Source organism: Camelus ferus, chromosome 2 (genome assembly GCF_009834535.1).
Source record: "Camelus ferus isolate YT-003-E chromosome 2, BCGSAC_Cfer_1.0, whole genome shotgun sequence".
Classification (NCBI taxonomy): domain Eukaryota; kingdom Metazoa; phylum Chordata; class Mammalia; order Artiodactyla; family Camelidae; genus Camelus; species Camelus ferus.
In genome coordinates, this window is record NC_045697.1 from 100,869,467 (window position 1) to 100,897,097 (window position 27,631).

At 38.5% G+C, this 27,631-nt stretch overlaps 1 protein-coding gene across 1 annotated transcript in view; it reads right to left on the minus strand.

The window, feature by feature from the left end:
- INPP4B (inositol polyphosphate-4-phosphatase type II B) overlaps positions 1 to 27,631 on the minus strand; it is a 643,844-nt gene that overhangs the window by 36,712 nt on the left and 579,501 nt on the right. Inside the window, exons 25-27 of the mRNA XM_032464080.1 lie at positions 26,624 to 26,721; positions 7,897 to 8,009; positions 4,131 to 4,285 (exon numbers count right to left, since the gene is read on the minus strand). Of these exons, the coding sequence (XP_032319971.1) occupies positions 4,131 to 4,285; positions 7,897 to 8,009; positions 26,624 to 26,721 (366 nt within the window). The remainder of the gene's footprint in view (positions 1 to 4,130; positions 4,286 to 7,896; positions 8,010 to 26,623; positions 26,722 to 27,631) is intronic.

Consider the following 27,631-nt stretch of genomic DNA (forward strand, 5'->3'; position numbering starts at 1 on the left):
TTGCTTAAAAATATGTCACAACTGGGCAATAATTTCACTTGCTTATTTCCAAATATCTATGTACATTTAAAATATAAAATCGGAACTCTTCTAAAACATTAACTTTTTTTTTAATCCAGGGTTATATCCCAGAATATCTGTAAAGTTTATAAAAATTCTGCATTCCTGGATCCCCTCAGATATCAAGGATAAACTGCATGGGGTCCAAATATACATAGTTTTTAAATGCCCCAGAAGCAGCTCCGATGTGCATTTAAAGGTCACCATCTGGAGGGTGGGGCCTCCTCTCAGATGGCAGAGCAAAGAGCTTTGCAAATCCTCCTCCTCTCCAAAAAACTAGGGCACTGGACAACATTGTCAAAACCAATCATTTTAGGAACCCAGTAACCAGCCAAAGTTGAGCAACTAATGGAGAAGAGTTTCTTCCTGGAAAACTGAGGACTGGTGGGTAAGAAGAGGGGGAGTCTATGGTCTTCCTGCCTGGGGCTGCTCCCACCCCTGCCTATCTCTGTTCAGCCTCTACCAGGGAGGGGCTGCCATGGAAACCGGCAACTTTGCAGCCTGAGGGTCTGACCCCATTTGAAGTGGAAAGTGGAAAAATCTCACATCTAGGCATTGTCAGAAGCACTAGTGTCCTTTGAGGCAAACAAATGCTGATGGCCGCCAACCTCACAGCAGGTCTAAAATTGCACTCCCACATGGGGCCACTCCCCAGGCCAGTGGACTAGCCATAAATGCAGCCGGAAATGAGATCCTGGACATGACAGAGCCACGAGGGCTTTGATCAACTCCCACACATCCTCGGCTGACCAGTAGGACCTAACAGGGCCTGGTGGAAATAAAAGGCAGGGCAAATACGAAAACTCCTGAATTTAAATATGTTCCCCAATCCACACAGGGCTCCATCAGCAGAGGCTGGAAGCCACACTGGATTGAGCTGTTTGAGCACAACTTGTGGCTGATCACTGACTACACTACAGAGACCCAAGTGCAACCCTAGGAAACAAGACAGACATAAAAGTAAGAACCAAACTACCTGTCTCAGGACAAAACTGGAAACATAATTCTACAGAAAGATGAGCAAGTTGCTCCCCGGTTCTGAAAAGCATAAAGCGGCAGAATGAATTCCTATTTGGACCATTCTTCATTTATTCAAGTACTATTTATATTTATCTCAGCTTAGACCAGACAGTGTGCTCAGTGCCCAGTTACAACGGAGAACACGACAGATATGGTTGAAATTAAAGAGTTCATTCTCGAACTAGAGTTTGCTCTTCAAGGTCTCAGGATTTGGGCAGACCACTCTGGTCTTGCACACAGTCTCAAATTTCTAAACGTACGTGGTTTTTATGACAAACCATACTTTAACTAACAAATTTGAAGTAGTCAAATACATAATGAAGTAACTGTAAGTGAGTTTGTTTTATCTGGTACAAAGAAAATAACGTTAAAGCACAACTAAGGCATCTGTGTTCTAGCGTGAGCTCCAGTAGCCTCTGAGTAAGAACACTCTGCGGAGCTCAGCTTCATTATTCATACAGTGAACAAGGCAAAACAGGTTTGACTGAATTTCTAAGCTGATTCCTTGATCTCAAATTCTATGATTATTTGTACAGGTATACAAGGATACACATTAACATAAAAACATTTCTAGGAAACCTATCCAGGCTGACTTTAATGAATGCAATCCATCCGTAACTAGCACAGCATTTGTAAACACATTTTAAAAGTGCTATTTAAAGAGCTTGTTTTCTTAAATAGATAAAACACTGCATTTGAAACCTTATTTACAAGATTCGGCGGCAGACTTTATTTTAATATGAGGTGTTGGAGTCAAACTGTGTGTCCTAATATATCCACAAAAATTATGAGGCTCATAATTGCCTAGATTTTATTGTATCAGGAAGATCATGACCTTTGATATTTATTTTTTTAACAAATGTTGTATAGTGATTAGTGTGTCTCAAACATTGTTCTAACCACTCTACACGTATCAATTCATTTAATCCTCAAAACATTCCTAAGAGCCACTATTATTAGCACATCTGTTTACACACAAGGAAACTGAGGCACTAAGAGGTTGACTGACTTGCCTAAGGTACTAGGAGGCAAGGTGAGATTAACTTCCTCTTGGCTAGTAAGTGGCACATAGCCTGGATTCAATCTCAGGTCAGCTGATGCCCAGGCCCCAGCCTTTCATCTACTCTGCCCTGTTGCCAGAGTGTATAAACCTATGCCCTTGTGATGTAAGACAGTACCTACAGAGGGAAAGGACAGCAGTTGAATTCAAGAAAATAACACATCATATTTCCCTTAAACACATGCATACACACACGCATGCGCACACACACAAACCCTCACATTCTCAGACAGCCTTTATATATACACAAAACCAAAGGATAAGTTTGACAGATTTGAAATTTACCGAAAAAGGTATATGTAATATATATATTTTATATATATTTATATATATAAAATATATATATTTATATATATATATTTTACACACATATATAAAATATATATGTGTGTGTGTGTGTGTGTGTGTGTATAAAATACATATATAAAACCAGAGTAGTGGGGATACAGAAGTTAAGGTTTTAGTGTTTTAGAGTTTTGGGGTTAAATTTCTAGTGCCTTACTTTATTTTACAATCCAAATATGAACCCTCAAAAATGTTCTGTCATCAGCAAATGTGTTGTACATATAACGTCAATTCCACACCACCTTTATGCAATACCAAAATATGTAGTTTCACAGTTCAATGTGTATATGACAGATACACCCTTTATTTACCAATCTGAAAGAATTACCTGGCTCATTCAAGGAAACTCTCTTACCCCTGCTTAAATTAACATGTACCAGTTTCACCTTCCAGGTCCTTGATGTTGGTCGAATCATTTTAGTCCTCAGGGTCTCTGCTCTCTAATATCCTGTGCTTCTGCCCTTGTCACCCTGCATCTTTGTTCTGTCCACAGTGGCATTTATACTTTTTAAATGCACACTGGATTTCATACTCAGATTCTGAGTCTTCCCTGTGAGTGCTGAGAGATTAATTACGAAGAAGTGTTTGATAACAAGCAAATGTGTTTCATATGGCTGAGATGCTCATGTCAGGCCTCGGAGGCATCCTCAGACACTGATCGAAAGGTTATGATAGAACTCCACTGACCGAACAATGAAAACGCCAAGAGACATGAAATGAGGTGAAAAAGAGGACTTCAGAACCTTCTCATTAGTGCGGAAAACACACAGTGGAGAAGGAGCGCAGGCAAGCGTCACTGTCGCCATGGAAGGACTGCAGCAGTTAAAAGAAAGGTGGGAGCTAATGACATGCCAGATAAGAAGCAGCCCTCTCCGGAGCATCTCATGACATTCCCTTCTGAGGACAGGGAGCCTGTCCCGTGTATCCTGTCATGCTTCTGAGTCAGTCTCTGCAGCAAAGAGACCGTTTCGCTTAAGTTTTTAATTAACGTGTGTCCTTGCTGACAGGCGTTGTGGATGAGGCACTCTTTCCTTCCTATTATGGCTCAGACTAGATTTAATTACAGTGGAAATGAATCAAGAAACATGACTTCCGGCGTAGCACGTTAAATGTCGGCAGAGTAACGACATTAATTTCCTGTTTTAAAGGATCAGAGTCCTCCCATCTTTAGTCTGAGTGATGTGACGTGAGAACGATTTTAGGAAAGAGGTTAGTGACCCAGAGACCCTGCACGCCCACAGGAAGATTGCTTGTTAGCTGTAATTTTTTGGATAGTTGCTTTGTTTGGATAACGACTTAGTTTTATTTCGTGCATATACATAACTACACGCACGTAAATGAACGGTGCCCTTGAAGTGTTATAAACAAAAGGACCAGAGCCCTTTAACTGGGTCTAAATGAGCTAAGGAACTCTATCCTACATGCAGATTACCAAGATCCGGCCACATTCTTTTTTATTCCCTGTAATAAGTAGAGGGAATATTTAAAATTATTTTATCTTTCATGTCATGAGCTCTAAGCCATGGAAATGCACTGTTGCTACTAAATGTTTAGTCCTCCAGCAAAATATGTATTTTTGGGGGAAAAAAAAACCTAAACCTTAAAATGACCTTAAAAGAAAGAAAGTTGAAGATACGTGGGGTACCTTCTCATACAGTCCAGTGCTCGGATGAAGAAGTCCTTGTGTAACTGGTGCTCATCCCTCAAGATGGAGCACTGTTCCAGCGTCACCGACATCGACGTCCTGTCTTTGGCACTTTTACAACAGGTGAAACGAATGCCATTTAGTTTGCGACAAATCTGTAACAGACATATAAACAGCTTACTGTTTATTTGTAGATCACTCTAAAGTGCTGGAGTCCCTTAATCACTTCTTGTCTAAACCCACCAAACTCATGCTAATTTACAGTAGTCAGTTGGTTCACTCTGCCCTCTGGAATGTAAAAACATTACCTTTTCATTTCAAAAGCTGGTGGAATCCATTTAATTTATTTAGCTCTTTGTGAGGTGTGGGGCTGTTGAAGCCATATGAGACAGTAGATATCCAGCAGAGGCAGCAGTGCCCCAGGAGAGGGGACCAGAGCCGCAGGGGATAATAAGTAACAATCACAGTTCAGAAGCAATACCTTAATAGTGAAGGGGGAAAAAATAATCTCTCTTTCCTGGATCAGTCATTTGATTGGAATCTTAAATAGCTAGTAATCTTCTTATTGTACATTTAAAACACCTTTGCTAGTCTCGGTTGTATGTTATGAGATTTCAAACATCCACATGGTGCCAAGTGCAGCAGACAAGGAAACCACTCATCAATGCAACTAATAAGAATAAAGACACCAAAAATGGCCGATGTTAATTGCATATCTACTGTACAATGCTAATAAATGTCATATAGATTTGCTTTTTTAATTTAATTGCACATGAACCCTGGAGGAAGGTATATTAATCTCATTTTACGGATGAGGAAATGGAGGTTTGGATAGGTTAAGTGACTTGTGCACAACAGAGCAGAGCCAGGATGCTAATATAAGTCTACCTAACAAGGACCAAGTCTTTAACATCTGGTCCTTTTCTGTTTCTCTCTGTAATTACTTCTTTTTGTTATTCTGATGTAAGCCAGGAGAAGAATCTCTGAGTGGCAATAATTTACGGTCTCACTGCTTTATGGTTAACAGGTGAATCATTCCATTCTTTACCCAAGCCCATAGTAATGCTCTGATATGAGATACCAATAAGCATCTTTAGCATCAACAATGTTAATCAACATGCACTTAAAATCCATCTAATATGATATCATAAGACCTGCTTTATTATCTGCCAACAAGGAGGACTTAACACTTGCCTGCTTTGAAGAGAGAATATAATAATACAGTTTATCAAGGGTTTTTAACCATGATTTAATTGTGATTTTGATACTTACCTTAGGCTTTTCAAGTCCTTATTAGACCTAAGGTACTTTTTCACTATTTCCAATGTAAATGATTAAAGACATATGAGAGCATGATTTCACCATATTATATTTTTTCCTCTATGAAACTCTAATGCTTTCAAATAAACAGTATTTCAAAATTTAATATAAAATAACAAAGGCTTGACTATATTTATAGTAATAAAATATAGACCTCAATGGCCACTTACAAGAAATGAAATGTAAAAAGAATGGATATTCTTTGAAATGTATGGTCACAATTATATGCAACCATCCTGCAAAGATATTTCATGTTACAAATTTAAAATAAAAAAAAAGCAAGGGCAATTCCATTACAGCAAATAGGTGGGGTCCTGGTTTCTGTATTTCTACAACTCGTTTTGAACTATATGAGCTTAATTTAACATACCTGATTGGCATTTGGTCTTTTGAAATTCTCACTTTTATTTGTTTAAATTCATTCAAGATAAAAACCAAACAGCCTTCCATTTTTCAATTAAAATGTAAGATATTAACAAAAGCAGTATTTCATTAACAGATTTAAAGAAGAGAGGAAAATTAAATAGAGACAGAAATAAAAGTTTTCTGGGGTAGGGGAGGGTATAGCTCAAGTGGTAGAGTGCATGCTTAGTGTGCATGAGGCTTTGGGTTCAATCCCCGGTACCTCCACTAAAATAAATAAATAAAACCTAATTACCTACCCCTCCCCCACAAAAAAAACCTAAACAAAAGAAAAAAAAGGAACAGCAACTGATTAAAAAAAAATTTTTTTAAAAAGAGTTTTGGAAAACGTCAAAGGGAATTTCTATATTTCTTCATTTTTAACAGTATTATTAACGTCCTTGGTTTACAAAAAGGATACCAAAACTCATGTATTAGCTTACAGACATGGTATTAATAATAATAATCAATATTACTACAGAAAGCCAAAATTGTACACTGTAAGTGCTGTATGTTTATCAAGGCAGGCAATTATGCATTCAATAGTAAGCTGTGAGTAAGCCATACTTACTTGGTTGAAATATATATTTCAAAAAAACTTTCAGAAATTTATGGGAAAAATTTTTATATGTTCAAAAGGGAATAACTATATAGACTAGAGAAAATATTCATTTGTGGTTACCCCTGTGCATCCTTCATTTACCAATTTATATAATCATATGATATGTATATAACAGCATATGTCTACTTTCCTAAGCTGTCAGATAGACTTGGTAAATGATCCAACTACTTTTGTGCTATCATGTTATTAGCAATGTAGCAAAAATAACTTACAACCTACCTTTGTGAAATTTTTTGTGAGAATTAGCAACCATAGCAAATCTTGAAAATATAAAGGGCTGCCACACTGGAGAAAGAACTATTATAAATAACCTTCATGTAATGCTAACCTTCATGGTGCTAAGTGGGACCAGTGTAAATGAGCTGTCTGAAAGCAATGTTTCATGCTGTTACCTTTGATGTTCTTCCCTGGGGCTCCAAGAGGGCATGAAGGGAAACTGAAGTAGCTTTCCTCTGCCTTGCTCTTGGTAAATTATTTTATATAGACTCATGGTAAATTATCCATTTCTTTTCCCAGAAGAGAGTAAGTCATATTGGATTACAACTGAAGGGCTGGCAGTAGAGGGGAAGGTTTTGTTTTAAACACTATTGATAGAGAATGAACAGAATATGTGAGAAGCTCCACTGTGAACTCCAAATTACATGAGCAACATGGGGCAGTAACTACAAATACGGCACTCATCATAAAGATATCCAATGTGTGCCTTCCCTGATGAAAAGATCCTTTCCTAGTGAAAGGATCTCTGGGTCTGAATGTTTAACAAAATTCGTAAGTTCATGTGAGCTATTCCTGAACAGTTGCCAGACAAGAGCTTAGAAAACTACAGGCAAAATTTTTCTCTTTCAATCTTATAGAAACCTGAAGTGGGAAAGCAGGTAGATTGTCTACCTTGAGAGAGCCATTAAATGAGAAAGCATCATACAAAATATAGCTCATTACCCCAAGAGCAATCCATCAGGGATAAACTCTATGCCAATATCTAAAGTAACCAATGCATTTACAAGCTCATTAATTTAACAATATGTCCAGGAGCCTGACTGAGGCTGTGAGTCTGAGATCTCATAACCACATTCTTTGAAACCACATGTCTGTAGAGAAGCACTTCCAAACCCTGACTGATACCAGTGATTGACATTGCAACATGTGAGATCAAGAAAATCACTGAGACTTAATTTTAACCTCAAAGTATCAAACACATCCTGAATTTATAAGAAAAGCCAATGAGTAAGATTCTTTCTAGTTGAATTTATCTTCTTCCATCTTGTATTCTAGTCTATTGACAGACTAGATGCCCAATTTCCTGGATAATGGAGAGTGACATCTGGTAACCCAAAGTGCAGCGGTCAAGTCTCTACATAGCAGAGACCCAGTAGTGCTCACTGATCATTAAGGTGACAGGGAACAAGATGGGAGAGGGCTCACCGTTGCAGCCAGCCACATAATTTCTACATTCTTCCTCTTTTTGGCTTGGATATTTTGATGGAGATTTTCTAATAATCCTTTTAAATCATTTTGTTCTTGAAAATGTGAAATGTCTGAAAAAAAAAAGAACAGAGGAAAAAAAAAAAAAAGGAAACCATGTTAGTACTAAGCAGCCCATGGAGTTTTCTTTAATGTTTGCAAATGCAATTTCTGCAACAACAAATGCCAGTTGGAGCAGAGAGTATCTGAGGATAATCACACTTATTAATCCTTCCAGTTTTACTCTCCACTTAGAAATATGCCTCAGTCCCCCTTATTCCCTGTGGTGTGTAACTGTGGTGATGCCACTTGGTCATAAAATACTAAGAAGGGAAACGTCTTTCACGACGATAGCTGCCTCACTTCAACCAAAGTGTACAACGTGAAATACAACTTTCCACTTTTTCCTACTGAGCAGCTAGTCTGAATCGTGGGACTCTATCAAACTGAATATCTCAGACGTGGAATTTGAAAGTTCAGCTAAAACACATGAAGTCAGCTTCTATAGAGCAAGATTCCTCAATCTAGACAATACTGACATTTTGGGCTGGATAACATTTTGTTGTGGGGAGTGGGCCTATGTTCTGCATTGTAGGATGTTAAGCAGCATCATTTAGAAGCCTTCTCGCTGTGACAACCAAAAATATCTCCAGTTGTTGCCAAGTGTTCCTTAAGGGCAAAATCTATCCTGGTTGCGAATAACTTCGGTTAAGAAGCAAGGGTATGGATGGAAAGAGGAACAACACAAGAGGCGATAGTTAATTATATAGGACAACTGGGGAGGGAGCAGGCAATGACTGACTGCCCAGATCTCTACATACTAATAACTAGAGCTTGGGTAACAAATGTCGTATGGTTTATATTAAAATCTAAGGCAATGCACATTATGACACAAGTGTCTCTGAGACTCGGTGAGATGGAATTCAAGACTAGAATACAGTGATGAAAACAAAAAGCCTTTGTAAGAGAGTAGTTGCAACAGCACCGTATGGTATGAAAATACACTCTACTGTGGAATCCATAAACTGAGGGATGAAGAATTCCTCAGAGCTTTAATTGAGGCTAAAAACAGGAGAAAATACATAAGAACAGTATGAACTACATCTAGGGTATCCAGGCACACTGAAGAAATAAATCCATGATACATTCCTGAATCAGATCACAAAAAATTACACAAATAAGCTTTAATCATAATGAAGCTTGGCACCTTCCAAAATTGTACCAGATGTTTAACTTTATTAAAATAATATTTCTGAGTAGTTCTTGACTTTAGCTCCAAAGAGTAGAGGAAATATCCTAGTAAACTGTACTAGCAATCTGTATCTTCGAAAGAGTGGACGTGATTGGTAAAACGGAACTGTCCATAGAAAACAATCATCTATCATCTTGAATTCCATGACCACAGACTAGAAGAAAGTCAGGTACAATCTAGATTCATACCCTGTATTAGGAAGGTGAGATTCAAAATGTTCATACAAATATATGCATGATTCCACTTTACTGGTTCCGAAATGGGAAAACTGTCAAAAATCAAATCCTTAATATGTTAACTATAGATGACTCTCTTAAGAAAGAGAAGCTTTGACTAAAGATATCGCATTGCTAGGTAGGAGACTATCTAATACAGAGAGATTTTAACAGGACATGGCCCAAGAATAAAGGGAAGGCGGTATAATGGAGAATGCCTTGAAGACAGTTGCAAAACCAACTCAAGACTCTACAGCTCATCAAAGAAAGTAAGGACAACAAGGGTGTCTTCTAATTGATACTTGGAGCACACGAGAAGTAAGTCAGGTCTACCAGCACTGCTCCTAATGTTCATAAATGGCAACCAAAACAAAACCCGAAACAGTCCCTGAATTAGAACTCTAAGCAGCAATTTTAAATTGTGTACAAATATGTTATTAATACAGAAAGTGCCCTTGACATTGCTGAAAGGAAAAAATGGTCATATTAGTAAATGAATCTGTGTAACATGTGAGTGTGCACGTGTGTACATGTTTACCTCTCTTTCTATTTGAATGTAGGCAGAGCTAGATATCCGTTTAGATACTAACAGTGTCCATCTTTAGGTTGTTGGGATTTAGGGTGATTTTTCAACTGCATTTTTTATGTCATTTGGGACCTTTAAAATAGATATGTATTGTTTTAAAATAATACAGTGGTTTTAAGAGCAAGGGAGAACAGAGTAAATATGTTTAACAAAAGGGAAAAAAACAAAGACCTGCTCTCTAGGTCTCCACAGTCTAGTAGGGTGGGATTGATTTTTAAACCATTATTAACTGCAGTAAAGTGTACTGTGGACTATGATACAAGCCAGTACAGGTATGGGGGCCTAAGAAAAGGATTGGTCAGTTTTCTAAAGAATGGTTGGATGTGGAAAGGTTTCTATTAAAGGTAATGCTTTGTCTACAGAGAGCATTTGAGGCCAAAAGAAACATGTCAGCAAAGACATGGACTGACGAGGCAGTACTGTAGAAGCAGGGAGCTTGCAGTTCACCATGTCCTTGGAGGGCATGGTCCCAGAGGCAAGAATTAGGAAGGGCCTGTTCTGCTATTCTGGGATATCTGAGCTTCATCCTCAAAAATGGAAGCACCTGGTAAATTTTAAATATGGACAATATCATTTCTGAGAGGCCCTCAAGACACTTTCTGAAGTCACCTGGTACAAAACACTTTCAAACATTTTTTTAAAGCAATACAGAATAAGAATTTTACTTTCTTTAATGTCCCACAGCAGGTGTGCATACACATTCACCCTTCTGCAACAACACTTTTATAAAATAATATTTACCCTTAGAGAGTACACTGCACCCTGAATATATTTTGTTCTATTCCATCAAGCTTTCTTTTGAGTGTTGGTCCCAACCCACCAAATTGATTTCACACCTATAAGGTCAACACAAAAAACTTGCAAAGCACTGATTAAGGGCAACTCCATGGCCAAGTTGCTTAGGTGACTTTTTCACAAGGTTCACAGTCAGAGGGAGTCAAGTCAAAAATCCAGTCTCCCAACTCCTATGCCAGTAATTTCCCTCAAATCTGCGTTAGCGTCTTCACAACTGGTGGTACAAAAAAGCAATCTAGTATTAACACAGTGGACCAGCTTCTTGAAAATTCTGAGACTCCAGAACAAAGCATAATAAATTTTCAAAATAATTTAGTTTCATAGTTGAGATGGAGATTTTTTAAACAGCCATTTAAAACAGACTGTAAGGTTCCTAAAAATAAGTTGAGCAAATGGCCATCTTTTGCACATTTCTACCCCATAAAGATAGTGCTATCAGATACACAGAAATGATATCCGACAGAAATTTCACCCCTTCTCCCCATGGCATGCTTTTTAGAAGAAGGTCATCTTGATGTTTTTAAAATTTCAGCCACTGCTTCTATTTTTGTAATGATGGAACTTGCTTATTCAGAGCACACCCCTATCAGTCCAACACCCTGGCTGCTGCCAATTGTTTTCAACCTGACAAAAATCCTGCAGGCTGTAGAAATTCAGGTCCAGTTCTGGAAAGTAGTAGCATTAATAAAGACTATTACTGTGCATTACTAGGTGAAATTTCAAGATATAATGATCGATCCTGATATACCAACTGAAAATCATGGCATACAAGGAACATGGCTTTAGACTTAGAATGAGTTTCCTACAATGTAAATAAAGCCAATAAATCTTGCTTTTGCTACTCACTCTGGCACTTCTCTAGCACCAAATTTAGACAGAACAATTGACTCTCTATACCAACCTCCATAAGAGCATTCTTTTTTTTTCAGGTGGAGTTCAAGAAAGTAACCAGAAGTTGAAAGGTATAAGAATGTTCATTGCCCTATCGCTTATAATTAAACAGCAGCAAGAAATTTAAATGATCATAAAGAGAACAGAAAAACTGTCAGGTATATGTGTGTGTGTGTGCGTGTGTGTGTATGTGTATGTATGTGTGTGTGTGTGTATATATATATATCCCTGACAAGAAATATTATATAATAGGCCAAATGAATAAACGTGCTGTATATATCAACAGATATATACTAAAAACTATGGAGCAAAAAAAAAAAAAAAAGATTCATACAAGATAATAGCAGCAATATAAAGTTAAATGTACAAAACTGTACCACATTTTTATGGATACATACCTATGCAGGAAAAATATGTATGAGAACATAAAGCACCAAATTCAAGGTACTGATTTTCTCAGAGAAGGGAAGGTGAGGGATAGGAACCATAAAAGGTACAAAGGGGGCTTCTACTCTGTCTATAAATAGTTGTTTCTTACAAAATTTCTGAGACTGAGTGATGGGGTCCCCAGTGTTTGTACTTTATGATCTGCTCCTTCTTTTTGTTTGAAACATTCAATATTCTTTTTAAAGAAAGCACTGAGCCAAGATTCCAGGAAAATGGCTTCTAACGCTAACTCCATCCCTGCTTTGACGTGTGGTCATAGGCGATTGCTTAACCCTCTGTCCTTAGTTTTTCAACTGCAAAGTGAGGACAATGACCCTGACACGCTTCATCGACTTGTAGTGGAAAACAATTAATAAAAGTCTTGGCAGAAGAGGCTACATTATTAAATTCTGTGTCAACTCTGAAAAACAGAGGCAGACATTCGTCCTAAGGAAGTGTACATAGCCTCAGATAGGAAGCCTATTTTCTTAGACAAAAGCCTGAATTTACCCAAAGTAAGAAATAGGCTCTCACAGACAGATGCATAGACGATCGTGACCTCAAACATTCACAAAGCCGGTGACTATCCTCTTGCCACTCCCCAATGGATCAGAAGAGCCAAGTTCAAAGTCCCTTTGTAGTGTCTGTTTTTCCTTGCTTTGTCAAATGGGATTTCTTTAACAGCAGTTCTGAACATGACATTGATGTGACTCAAAGGCAGGGAGGGTCTGACAAGTGAACAGGAGTGGGACCATGTGCTTCTACGTGCTCTCAGCTCACTGAGCTGTGATGCTAAGGAGGCCAAGGCAACAGCTTCATCACCTCCTGGTCAAATGATTTTATGCAGTTAGAGAATGTTCCAGCATAAAATGAAAATTACAGCTGCCTTCCCGTCACCTGTTCCACCCATCTTCCCCTAAGTTGCAGGCACAACATTTACAGAGATCAGTCACACCGAAGTCAACTGGTATATTCCCGTCCCCTTTGAAATTAGGATGAGTTCAAGGAAGAAAACCTAAATCTAAGCCAATCAGTTTGACTCTGACCTCAGAAATTGTTTCAGAGTTATGTAAGTGATCTATGCTGTTCCTCCTGAGTGAAGCTCAGGACTCTATAAAGGGGAAGAGGGAAGGAAAGCTCTCTTTAGCTTTGTCTGAGCATACAGTTGAGAGTGGGAATAATTGCTCATGCCAGCAATCTCTTCATCACAAAGGGACTAGATGTAGGACAAAGTCAACAATAAAAGTGACACAGTGGTGAAACAGGACAGAGAAGTGTCCTTTGGTACTGCTAAGCCACTGAACCAACCCTCTCTTAAAGGGTGGCCTGCCTTGCCACTGAAATGTCCAGTTTTGTTAAACAATGCCTGTTTGAATGAGGGTTACTGTCACTTGCAACCAAAAGCATTCTAAGGCAAATACATGGTTATACAGGCATTTTTAACATTGACCAGCCATAGTGCAAATGTGTCCTGTTGTTTTAGAGATGAGAAAATGACAAGGAAGAGTATTTATGGAAAGCAGCACATCAGTCACTTCTACAGTGATGGTTTTAAAACAGGGCCCCACGTTCTTTGACCCTCCTTCTACTGAGAGATGGAATTTTTGTACCTTCATCTGGAAGCTGGGTGGGCTTGCAACTGTCTTGACTAATAGAATATGGCACAGATGATGCTATGTGACTTCAGATGCCGGGTCATAAAAGTATGTAGCTCCTGCCTTATTCTCCTGGAATTTTGCTCTCTGTATTCCTTTTCAGGAATCTTCTAAGAGCTGAGGCACTATGCTAGGAGAAGCCTATGTCACATGGAGGATCCCATTTAGTTACTCCAGTCAGCAGCTTCAGCTGAGCCCAGCCTTTGAGTCATCCTAGTCCAGATGACAGAACGTGAGTGCAGAAGGCTGAAGATGACTCCAGTCACCTAAGGGGCCCCAGCCATTCTTCTTTTCAGCTCAGGTCCCAGATATCATGGAGTGGAGAGAAACCATCTCCACCCACCCTGTATGAATACCTAACCCACAGGATCTGTGAGCACGAATAAAATGATTCTGACTTTATATCAGTAAAGATGGGATAATTTATTACTTAGCAATAAATTACCAGAACAACTACAGTAAAAACACCTTAGAAGGGACTGTGCTCTTAAGTAAGAAAAAAATGAACATTTGAAGAACAATGATTTCACAGTCCACTCCAGTTAGTACTATATGCTGTAATACCAAATTTTTCTATAATTAATTCTGAAACAATAATAGCTAAATGTACTAGCAAGCAAATACAATTAGGTGAAAGCCATTGAGATGTCTTAAAATTGGAAATTATGCTCTTTTAGAGGCTGTAAAATCTTGAAAATTATAAAAGAAAAAGCCCCACTGAAACCAGCTTTACTTAAATTGTATTTCTAATATCCAGTTTTTGAAAAAGGCAATATAAGAAATCAATTATCAAACTCCCAACCTGATCAGAGCTGAATAATATTTTTGACCTACACATTTTCATTGTTTCTTCTTATGTAAATTTCAAGGTTGCATCACTCAGAGCAAAGGAAAAGACAAACTTCAAAACTAATTGTTCAAATAAATTAAAAGCCATGTTTTAACAATTCTTTTAGAATTTCCTCGCTCACTATTGCACATTGAAGGCCATGAGACTTGGATTGTAGAGAGAAGCGTAGAATTATAAAATATTAACCTTTTTCCTATTTTTTTAAGAAGCATTCATGATTTAATTTTAGAATCTTCAAACAATTTAGAGTCATGTCAAGGGTAAGGAGATAAACTGTCGGTAGGTGACTCTCAAAAATGTAAGTTTTGCTCTCCTCAAGATACTGGTATTAATTCAGGTCAAATTCAGATATTTATCTCCAAAGGGAAGATGAGTCCTAAGATTTCTAACACCCACCTCCCTTCTCACTGTGGGGGCGATGATCTTATCCTAACAGTGATGAGTTCCAAAATGAAAAATGTGCTTTTCTCAAAAGATTACCAGAAAAGCAGAGAATATGAAAAAAGTTCAATAAGGTTACTATAGATAGCTATTTGAAGGATTACAGACATGACTGAGAAGAAAAGAGGCTACTGAATGGAGGAGAGGCAAGTTAGTTCAAATGGTAGGAAGAGCTTTACAATCAAATTTAACTGGATCAATAATAAGTTTGTATACAGGAGAAATAGAACTCTCTTGAGAAGCTCAAAGTGCACATAATCATTGTCTTCTCCATCTTGCTAACATTTGTAAGTGCAGTGTGGGTGTGACATCTTCTCATCACAGAAACTGGCACTGGAAATATTAACATCCTTTCTCTGGTGAGATAATGGCAGAACGTACTTTCAAGTGCAGGTATATACATATTAATTATTCTCAGTTAGCTGATAATCAAGTGGAGGCATTCACAGCATCAAGTCATTCACCCAAGTGAACTTCCAGTTGAATTCCTATCTTTTGATTTTATGGCATTTTGGGCAGACTTATTAGACTGGTTTACTGGGAGTCCAGCCAATCTTTAATAAGTGAAGTCTGAAGCAAGGAGAGCCCCAGTGAGAAGGAAAGAATGTACAAAAATGTAAGGATGGCTAAAAATCTGAGTCTTGACCCACACAAATTTGAGAACAGGGCTAACCAAAATAACTGATGTGTCTAATTTGTGAGGACCATGTAATAACATGGAAGATGCAGGGATCGATGCTGAGTTGAACAAGGAGGTGGCCATTTGTATGTGTGTATTTGAGTACGTGTATGTATCTTTGTTACTTGCAGTGTTTGTATTTGCTGCTCTGATCCAGACCACAAGTTAATGGGCACTAAAAGACTCTGCCTGTGGTTTTATGCAACCATAGAAAATTAAAATTGAGTATTGTTTTGTATCACTCTTCTTTTCAAAAAGACACAGGAGTGCTTCAAAAGACATCACAATTAAATAAAGTATTTTTAATCTTTACCAGTATTAAAAATTTCAAGAGGTAAGTGCATCTGAGTTTTTTATGCAATGAATTGAAAATAAATTTGTAATTATAAAAATGTAGAAATTATAAACAGAAAAATCAAAGTCTGCTGCTGGAAATACTCTAGTATTTTTAAATCTACAATTTTAAATTTAGAAGAGCAGAAGCCCATAGACAGCCATGGAAGAATAGCAGTGGTGAAGTGATAAGAACACTGAACTGGGAGTCAAAAAAATCATAGAATTTAGCCCTGTTCTCCCATCAGCTAGGTGTGTGAACTTAACAGAATCTATCCTGAATCCCAACCCCTCATAATAAATAATAGGGTTAAACTAGATCAGTATTTCTTAAGCAATGTCCTGAGGAACACTTATTTAGTAAGACGCTCATGAATATTTCGTGCGTTTTTTTGTGTGTGTGTGGTGGTCCTATTACGCAATCAAAATGCTATTTTAAATAAAATTAAATAGGTGCAGACACTATAGATTAGGGTTGGCAAACTATGGCTGGCAGGCTAAACCCAGCCAATTCTGTGTTTTTATAAACACAGGTTCATTAGAGTTCAGCCAAGTACATTAATTTACATATCGCCTATGGTTTATTTTGCACTACAATGGCTGAGTCAAAGAGTTGTGACAGATCACATGGCCTGCAAAGTCTGAAGTATCTACTTTCTGATCCTTTACATTAAACAGTTGATGGCTGCACAATAGACCTTCTGAAAACTTTCAGTGTGATAACGTCAATTCCAAAATCATTTGACGATAGAATTCTTTTATTCTCCAACAATTATTAGCAGAAAGAGTGTTTTCTGGAATAGTTTAGATTAGATTATTTCCAAGATCCAATTGTTCTCTGATTCTTCAAAACATCCAACTAAATAACCCAATTTATCCCATTTATTCCATTCATTCATTCAACAAATATTTATAGAGTATAATGTATGTGCTAGACAATGTTTTTGGTAGTTGGAGTATAAAGTTAACAAATGAACAAGAAGACTTGTCCTCATGGAGCACACATTCTGGGGAGGAGATACAGCCAAGCAAGGTGTGTGACATACTGTATTCTACCTGGTGACAGATGTCATGCAGAAAAATAAAGTGAGATGTGGACCTGGGCATTGGGGCTGCAATTTTAAAGACAGTGGTCAAAAAAGTCTTATTGAGAAAGTGACATTTGGAGAAAGACTTCAAAGGAGGTGAGTGAGCAACCATATGGGGGAAAGCATTTAAGGCAGAGGAAACAGCCAATGACAAGGTTCTAAGAAATAGCAAGAGGTCAGTGTGGGGCAGAATGAAGCAAGTTAGGGCGAGAGAGGAGGAGAGAGAAGTCAAAAGATCGGATTTTTTTTGCCAGATTATTCGGGGCCTTAGAGGCCTTTGTAAGAATTTAGGTTTTAACTCTGAAAAAAAAAAAAAAGAAAAAGAAAGATAGGGGGTTATTGGAAGATTTTGAGAAGAGACATGATTAGGTTTTCATCTTTAAAACGTCATCTTGGCTGCTGTGATCAAAGAAGACAGAACGGTGGGTGGAGGGAAATAGCTCAGTGGTAGAGCACATGCTCAGCATGCACGAGGTCCTGGGTTCCGTCCTCAGTACCTCTGTCAAAAATAAATACATAAATAAAATAAAATTTTAAAAAGCCAATTGTTCTTTTTAGAGAAAAGACTGAATAACATTGAGAGCAGAAATAAAGAGACTGGGAGGAGGTTTTGCCATAATCTGGAAGCAACAATAGCACAGATTTGCACAGAGGTAGCAGTACAGGTGGACAGAACTGGTCACACATTTTGAAAATACAGCCAATGAAGTTTTCTGAGGGAATGAAAGTGGGATGTGAGAGAAAGAGTCAAGGGTAGCTATGTTTTTTTCTTATCACAGCAATAAAAAGTTGGAAATGATAAAAACTGAAATGGGGAAGATTATGGGAAAAGCAAGTTTTTATTGGCACATCAGGAACAGAATTTGAGGTGATGAGAGACACACATAAGTTCAGGGAAGAGAGATGGGCAGGTGATGTAGGTATGGAGGGGGATAATTAAAGGATGGCATTTAAAGCAATGAGACTGTTCAACAGGGGAGCAGAGTAGACATCCATGCACTGACTCCTGGTACTCTCAACATTCAGACGTCAGAAAGAGAATGCTGAATCAGTAATGGAGGTTGGAACATGGCAACCAGAGAGCAGGAGAAATCACAGAAAAGGGTGGTGGCCTGGAGGCTGAGTGACGAAAGAGAGAAAAAACCACCATGTCAAACCTATTACTTGATCAAGTAGGATGAAGACAGAGAACTGAGCATTAATTTTAACAGAAATCCTGATAAAAACAGTTCCAGTGAAGTTATGTGGACCAAAGGCTGACTACAGTGGGCTTAGGAGAAAATTGGGTAGAGAATAATTGGAGACAATAATCTTCAAATTCCACTTTTGTCTGCTCTTTGGGGAACATTTCCAACTTTAAAGAAGTCCTGCATTATAACATAATTTTCCCATGTACTGCCAATACATTTTACTCATCTTTCTGTATGTCTATGCAATGCCAAACATATGGATAAAATGTGAAAAATTCCTCAGCCATCTGAATGTTTCCAAATACACATACGTTTGAAATAAAATCAGCAAAATATTTGGATGACTAACTGGATTTTTCATTTGTATATTTGGATGTCTACATAGTATCAAAGTCGAGATGTCTGTAAAACAGAAATCATTATTGCTAATTTAATTATGTCATAGTAACTTATAGTTTCTATTGGAAGGATTGTCATGTGTTAATTTAAGAAAATCCTTATATCTTCATTTACTTTATATCCTCAAATTTGTTAAAAATACAGAACATTTTATAATATTCAGATTATTCTTTGTGCTTAGGAAACTTAGACACATGAACTTACCTTGACATAATAAATCAAGGTAATCTTGCATTGAACAGAATCATGAAGACAGCTGAGTTGCTTTATATACACATTTCACGTAGGTCGATAAATGTTAAGCAACAAATAAATAAAAGATACAATAGATTTACTATTCTGAACATTTTCACTTTCTTTCACATTCTTGCCTAGAGTACTAGTGAAATGCAAAACACAGATTTACAATTTGATAGCCAAATCGGTAACATTTTACAAATCTAAGCCAGTAGTTCTCAAATCTTATCGTGCAGTTAAACTACCTGGGGACTGGGGAGGTGGGATCTTGTTAAAACACAAACTGCTGACCCCACGTCCAGATGTGGATTTGTTTGACATGACTCCTGCACGCGTAAAAGGTGGGGAGAGGTGATGAGTGGCAGAGAGGTAGGCTGTGCTCATCGACTGCCGGTTTGCTCTCATATCTACCTGAACCTTTTCCCATTCTGCTCTTTATCACAGGTAGCCTCACTTCCCAGGCTACTTGCTGCCCTTTGATCCACAATTAAGTGTGGACATGAGGATTAAGGGGGTGATTAGATGGAAGGAATAAGCCAGAAGCCAGTATATTTCTCTCCCGATCTCTGTTTCTTCTGCTGCTTCTGAAAGTGGTCATGGCTTTTCCATGGCCACAGCTCCCATGGGACAACATCTCTGTTCATGGTCCCAGCTTCTGCTGGACAGCCCCTGCCGAGAAGCTGGATCTGGGGGCCGATGGGGGAGGGGGCGGCATTTGTGCTCTGGTGCCACTATATCTGACCTAGGTCCCTTTAGCACCTGGGTTACCCGTTGCCAGGTTTTCCTGCGATTGCTAAATGCTGGGTGGCTGCATCACCCTGGTAAATTTCTCCCAGATTTCTTCATGTTTATCTCCAATACTCTGCAGTAAATTCTGAGAATGCTTGTTTACAGGACTGGGCTCCGACTAATATGGCTACTAAGAATTTAGTATTATTTTTCATTTGACCACAGGACGATCTAGGCTAGCAATCCTGTCTAATTCAGACACTCTTCTCTACATGATCTTGTTTGCAGGTGAATCATAGCCTGGCCTCATCCCCAAAGTTTATAGCTGAGAGGAAGCAGAGATAAAACAGACACTGGGAAAAGGGAGAAAGGTGATGTGGCAAAGGGTCTACCGGTACTTTTTGTCACCTGCAGCGGAACCTCAGGTGACAGAATAAAAAGTAGCCTCTGATGTCACTGTTCTGTGAATGTTGAGAGGCAGTCCTAATGTTCAGAGAAGGTCTCTTTATATAAATGTGAACGTTTCGGAGGAAATCTAGTATTACCACGAGGGGGAGAAAGTTTAGCAATTTAGAAATTTACTTTGAAACCTGAAATAGTTAACCTGTATCAGAAAGTCCCTTTGTTAATCAGAAATACTCAGATTGTTGAAAGCCTTTTAGTGAGGTATGTGCATGTGTGCTGTGTGTGTGTGTGTGCGTGTGTGTTGTATGTGTGAGTGCACGTGTGTGTGTGCAGTCGCCTGTCTGTGCACGTGCTTGTTAATGTCTTTGGAGATCGTTGCTTTACCTCATTTCCTTACTTTATACATTTATTTCCAGAGCCTGCTGAAGACTGGGGGGCCAGGCTCAGTTTGGATGGCAGTCTAAGGATAGAGGGCTCTGAAAAGCAGGAACAAGAAACACCCATCATAACTTATTTTAAGAACTGAAAGCAGGTTCAAACTCATGGTGGCAGTGAGCCTGTTGTGAGGGTCAGCACACGTGGGCTTCAGTTGTAAAAGGCGAAAGATTTACACGATCTGAAGGGGAGCCAGTTTATATGGGCTTCAGTTGTAGGTAAATGAACAGTAAGTGGATTAATATTCAGATGCACCCTTCTTTGTCTGCAGAGCATCGCCAGTCTATGCAGCACAGAGAGCTGTCAATCAATGTCAGTATTGATTTCATCCCACACTTTCTGGTCTGCAACAGAGCTCATAAAATAACCACTAACAGAAAAAAAAATCCACTTAAGTAGCCTTGATTTTTGTTGATAAACAGGGCAACTCTTCTCTCTGATATTCCAAGAACTCAATATTCCAAGAACTGATTTGTATGCTGTTCCTCAGTGATTTTATACATTTGTAACACAAGATATCTATTGGCATGTGATAGTGACAGCTCTTCCATCCTCCCTGGCACCGAGCAGTACAGAAAATCCAACAGGGTGACAGGCTAAAAAGTTTGCCAAGACTGAGGGCTGGTTTCTTCCAGAGCACATTATATATCATAAATGCAGCTAATTTTGTTTCTCAGCAACAGTGTGATGTGTATCAATTTATAAGCTCATTTCACATGAAGTACAACTACGAATGACACCTTGGTGGTTCCATTCTTTTCATTCCTTTCAGAAACAATATCCAATGATTTCATTCAGGAAAGTATTACCACATACTTGTTCTAGAAAAATGTCATCTTGATTTACTAGAGAGTTCTGCCTTAAGTTTGAAAAACTGGCTAAATTTTCAGTGGCAATATTTTTAAAAGACAAAGTATTAGACTTTGGGGGTGAGTTGATCCATTCTCTGATCTGACAAAAGCCAGTTTTAGATATTCAACATTGTATCCATAGTGAAGCTTTTCTTTTTCTCTACTTCTGGGAAATCTTCTCATTTGAAGGTGTCCCAGTGGAGTCCTGCTACTCTCTATTTCACATTATTTTGAGTTTTAATATTTATTATCATTTTCTTTGTAATTTTATCCTTAACTGAACCAGCTTTGCTCCTTTGATCTATATTTTTTTTAATGAGAGATAAGTCAAAGCATGAAAAATAAAAAATGTTAACTGAAAATATAAGTTCGAAGAGCACAGAAATAATAAGTTGCACTAAATCTTAGCTCAGCAAAACTAAACATCAGAGTGCATGGTGTGCATGTCCAGCTTTCATGAATGATTGTTAAAAAATTATGTTAAAATAATTTGATAGACTATCAGGGAAAACCATGATTGATCTGATTTTGAAAGTTAGTACTGTGGATGTGAACAAAATCTTTTTTCAAGGCCTTTTCCTCTAAAGCCATCATGGGAGGGCCGTGGGAGACCTGACGACAGGGGTGGACCAGCCAGGGTCAGACCAAGCTGAAACTCTCTTTGACTCTTTACAAATCTTCTGTACTCAGAACACCATCTTAAAGAATTATCTGGGACTTCTTGTTGGAATTCTTCAGGTATTAAAGGGCTTCAGTCAGGCATGGCAGATTTCTTTCTCTAAAATCCAGAATACTATTTTTTTTCTCTCAAGTAGGGTTCTGTCTCTGCATCATATGGGAGGCCCAGTCCTCTGTTCTCTCTTGCAGCCCCTTGCAGGCTTTCTGGATAGTCCGGGGGCCTCATCATTTTGCTCTTCTCTAGAACGTCGAGGCAGGGTCAAGGGCATGTGCTTTCCCCAGCCACTGCCCTGCAATTTCCATTTGTCTTTATAATTTCCACCTCTCTTGGGAAAGCAAACCGAAGAGAAAGAAGGGAGAACAACCCTCTCCTGTGATTCTGCTGCTTCTAGCCTGCATTTTCATTTCTCTCTTTCTGTTCACTTTATCTTAACCGGGTGGCTTTGACTCTGTTTTTCTACTTGCATAACAAGAGTTCTCTCCTTAACTGCCTGTGACGTGGTTGCATCCCATGCTTTTACTAGAACTACTCCACGGAATGCCATCCAAGACTCTTAACCACAATCCAACAGGTTCTCTTTAGTCCTCATTCTCCTTTCTTCATCAGCACATCTGTTATTCTCGCTCACCATCTCCGTCTTGACATTCTTCTCATTTAGCTACAGTGCTGCTCGATGACCCTCCATCTCTAACGACTTCTCCACATTCTGTGGGTTCCTTAGTCCCCCCTTCCCTATACTTATGAATGGTCTCCTCCTATCATGTATGTTATCTCATTTCCTATGTGGAATACACAGAAAATTACTTAAACAATTCCTTTAAAATTATCCATGAAATCTTATCTTTTTTTTTGTTTGTTTCTAAAAATGGCAAGAATGCATAGGATCTTTTCTTTTTCTTAATGCAGATGTGAAATCTGCAGCAATGCTTAACCACACAATGAACGTCAGAAATGTTCAAGGAGAAACCAACCCTTTTTGACCAACAAAAGCAACACAAACACAACTAAATTATTCACAGAAAGGATCAATACCACAAAACTGCAACTAGTATTCTTGAAAGAGATTTGAGTTAACATAGATTATTCCTGGATCACATCGAGTCATTAAACTATAAGCAACTAGGGGCAGAGATTGTATCTTATTCATTTTTCATCACCCATAGTGACAGGCACAGAGTTTTCCACATAACATGATCCCCAGCCATGTCTGCTAAATTGAATATGAGAGTTCCAGCAACAATTGCCAAAAAAAAAAAAAAATACAGGATGAAATATGACAACAACATTTTACTTACCCTCATTACAAGCCTAAACTTTTTTTTCCCCTAAACAGTATTTTGTGGGCAGTTGTTATGCTACAGTTGATGAAATATTATATGCAAGACAGGGATATCAAATATTGTGGGGAAAATTTACAACTGCTCACAAAAGGTCCTGCCTGATATTCCTTCTTAGCTCACGTGCTAGACCTACACCCTTACAGCACTCACATGGGAGTCAGTAGTGGCAGCATCCCATTAGAACTGTACGACAATATTCAGAAAGAGGGCAAGAGCAGGGCATTATTTTCAGAGAGAGAACAGAGATTTGAGATTATAAACTGACACTTGATCACTCCTCATTTAAAGGAGAGAGGAGGCGGCACTGCATCTGCTCCTTCCATCAAAGTCAGGAGCCCCAAATCATGTATGAGCTGTGACAGCGACTCTAAAGCATGGAGCAGTGTGTGCTAGTGATGTACAGCAGGACTTAATTTTATTTTGCTCACCCCAAACTGAAGTGTCTTCATGCTTCAGGTGGGTACCAAAGGGGCCTTGAAAGGTTTCTGAGATCATCAAACCCATCTGGAAGATCAGAGCTAGAAGAGAGAGAAACATGCATACCTGCCCCACAGGAGTTTCCCCAGTTGATCAAAGGGGCCAGGGAATATCACAGGTAGGGCCTGAGGGGAAGTACTCCTGATGATTTACTGTGTCTCAGCGTCAGGGCAGCAAGCGTAACTGCCTCAGAACTGCATCGTTAAGCCAAGAAAATGTGAAAGGAGAAATGCACGACACACAGTACAGGGACAGAGCAAACGGACCTCCCCATTGTCAGCAGCTCTGCCTGACACCAGCATCAGCATCCATCAATGGATCGATTGATCTATCAATAAAATATTACATTTCTTGATTTAGAAGAAGTTTCAGCAAAGATCTACAAGAAAGGGATTGCCCGCTCCTGGCTTCCTCCTCTGCAACAGGCACTTCGCAGTTCTAGACGCTATGAGTCCTCCAGGAGAGGGGGAGAGAGGGAGGCCATTTCTCCCTACCAAGCTTTCCACTAACAGCCTTTCTGCAGATGCAAGGAAGATGCAGGGGAAGGACAGTAATTCTTGATTTTGATTGAATATTTCTTCCCAATGAACTTGAGATTTTTATTTCTTAATTTTTTTCCTAAGGAGATTTTTACTTGTGAAAGGAAAATAAAAATGGAGTCAGTATCATTAAGAGAGCTGACTAAAATGGAACCAGGAGGCCACTAAAGAAGTTTGATGCACACACATCTTAGTCTGGATGGCCTCTGACCGTTTGACCTGATGAAGCCACCCAAAACACCTGCCAGAAATTCAAGATACTTATGGGAACCTCACCCTAAAGTAATTCGTGACAGCCTGTCTATTTACTGGACCCCTACCCTGAAACAATGTGTGACTCCTTAAAGTCAAATATTTCCTGTCTTGTGGTCAGAGTCTATCACAATTCTGAACTTGAGATTTTTAAATAGATTAGCATACAAATCACCAGGCCACAGTGAACACACCAGAAGGAAATGAGGTGCTGTTGTTTGGAAACTTTAATTCTACTCCCCTCTCAGTTACTAACAACTCCCAAGGGGGGCGTGCTCAGTAAAGCTGACAGCAGCTACAAGGAAATAAAATGATTCCGTGTGTGGAGATTGCTGGATTGAGACTATCAATTGAACCTCCTGCATATGTAGGAGAATTAGAGAATATGTGAGGAAGAGTGAATGTTTCAGACCATAAGATTTCTGCATGAGAAGAGTAAAAAGATGAGAGCTATTTGACTGGAAGTGACTACATAGGCTGCAATTGATTTATTCAATAAACTCTGATATCACAAAAGTAGGGGACATTTTTGAGGTTTAAAAAACCTCTTGGGAAAAAAGGGACATTTTAAATTTAAAAACATGTAGAATTTGACTAATTCATAAATCATAAAAAAGAATGGTGAGTACATTAACAGACCAGGACATCCAAAATGGATTAATGAGTGAAAGTAATATGTGAAGAGGGTTAACTTATCCTTATAACACTCATACAAATTGTCCCTTGATTTCATTGTGAAAGAAAAATAATAAGATTATATGGATATGGTCTGATCCTGTGTGGCAGTTTTTTTCCTCCTTAATAAATAGCCTACCCTTTATCCACATTCTTAATAAAGCTTTTTGGTTTTTCCTTGAATGAAGTGTAATGCAAATGATGCTTTGGGTTACAATATTTCTGTATGAGGAATAACCCCACATATGCCAATATAACTGCACAGATATGCATTGGACTTTCGTGGTGGAAAACAAACAGTCATATCACACCTTCATTTTGTGCCAGATCTATGAGAGTGCTGAAGCAAGATCACTGTGTTATGAAAAGACCTAAATGCTGCTACCTAAGATATTTCAAACTAAGTATCAGAATATAGATCAGTGAACAAATTGCCAGTGAATAGATGACAGGTCCATTTTTATTACAGCTTTTGGTTACAAATATTAAAAAACACCCTACTTTATCAAGACCTAGTTTCTTATCATTGTGAATATCTAAGTATCTCAATTTATTTATTCATACTACTTACTGATGAGCTCAAAAATACATTCTTGATTCTCTGATTTTGGATGGCTCAAATGTTATGTGCTTAATTTTGTGGGAAAAAAAGAGCTGTAGGACTGAACAATGGCACAAAACAAAATAAAAGGCAAAAGGTAAAACGCATTTCTATAGGCTTAGGCCCTAACGTTTTCACATAAACATCGCAATAAGCATATTCACTAATTTGTCCCTTACTTTGTATCATTTTTATTATGTATTTAATTTCTATTTCATCTGAGTTTCTCTTTGTGTATGTACATATCTTGGTGTATGTGCGTGTGTGAGAGACATATCTGATGTAGCTTACAAATCAGAAACCTACATCTTTATTAAAATCGTTTACTTGGTTATGAATTAAACAAAATTTCTGTTGGACTCAATTGAGATTTCTAATTATAAAGTCCTTATTTTTAACATTTGGCATTTTGCAGTGGCACTGAAATTAATGTCCTAGCCTGAGCAGCAGGACACACTTCAATGCAATCAGGGCAATGAGGCAGGTGTCGGCCAGGCCACCTTGGCAATCAGTCTTTTTGACGCAGACAATCTTAAAATTACTCTCACATTCCCACCCCAGGCTTTCTTCTTCCATTGACCTCTGTGTCTGACCTCTATGTCTGACCTCCCCTGAAAAATTATAATCAAGAAATTATTATCGTTGTTTTCTGTAACTTGCATACTTACAATCAGGAGGCATCTTTTCCATAAATATTGTATAATACTCTTTTAGAAGTTCAAAATTTTCCTGATTAATACTTTCTTGCAAAGAGACGTCTCCAAACCTAAAAAAATAGAAAATAAAAAAAGACAATGGAATATAGAATAGTACCTGAAAATAACTTCTTTTATCTTTCTTTTTTTAAATAGATGGCCATAGTTTTCTAAGAAAGGAGTCTATTTTTTTAAGCAACATTGCACAACGGTGATTTCAAACATATTGCAGTCTCCACTGGCCCTCATTCCACCAATCACTTTTTAAAATATATTTTTGGGGGAAATTAGGCTTATGTATTTATTCCAATGGAGGTACTGGGGATTGAATCCAGGACCTCGTGCATGCTAAACATGCACTCTACCACTGAGCTATACCTCCCCCTGCCCCACCAATCACTTTTGACACACCAAAGTATTCTCACCATCATCAAATGCAAACCTGAATGAAAGAGGACATCTTAGACGCCAGCCCCTGTGCCTCTGCATAATTGATACTCAGTTAATGTTAATTTCCCCACCTCGGCAGTGCTGTATCTCTAAAGACATAGAAACTCTCTCATCTCTCTTTTTATCCCTCCAGTGCTCCTCTTCATCAATGACAGCTGGAGGAGAGGTCTGGAAGACCAGGGCTGGACACTGGGCTGCATACAGTCTTGTACACTTTACCAACTGCTGTAGGCACATGGAGAGCTATCCAATCTGTCCGGGAGTAGTTTACTTCTGCTGACATTTTTTTCTCTCCACACCATGAAGGATGCCAGCCTCTGTACTAGTGCTCTTCTGCCACCTTCTCAAGTCAAAACTGCATCGGTGCATAATCACCGACCTTGTGCTTTCTTTAAGCATTTCCCAGGCTTAAAACTTAAAATCGTCTTGTCTCTCTATAAAAGAAGGCTATGCAAATGGCTTTCACTACGTATCTCTATCCAAATATCTCCATTCAAATCTATCTGTCCCTCAAAGCCTTGTGAAGGCTTA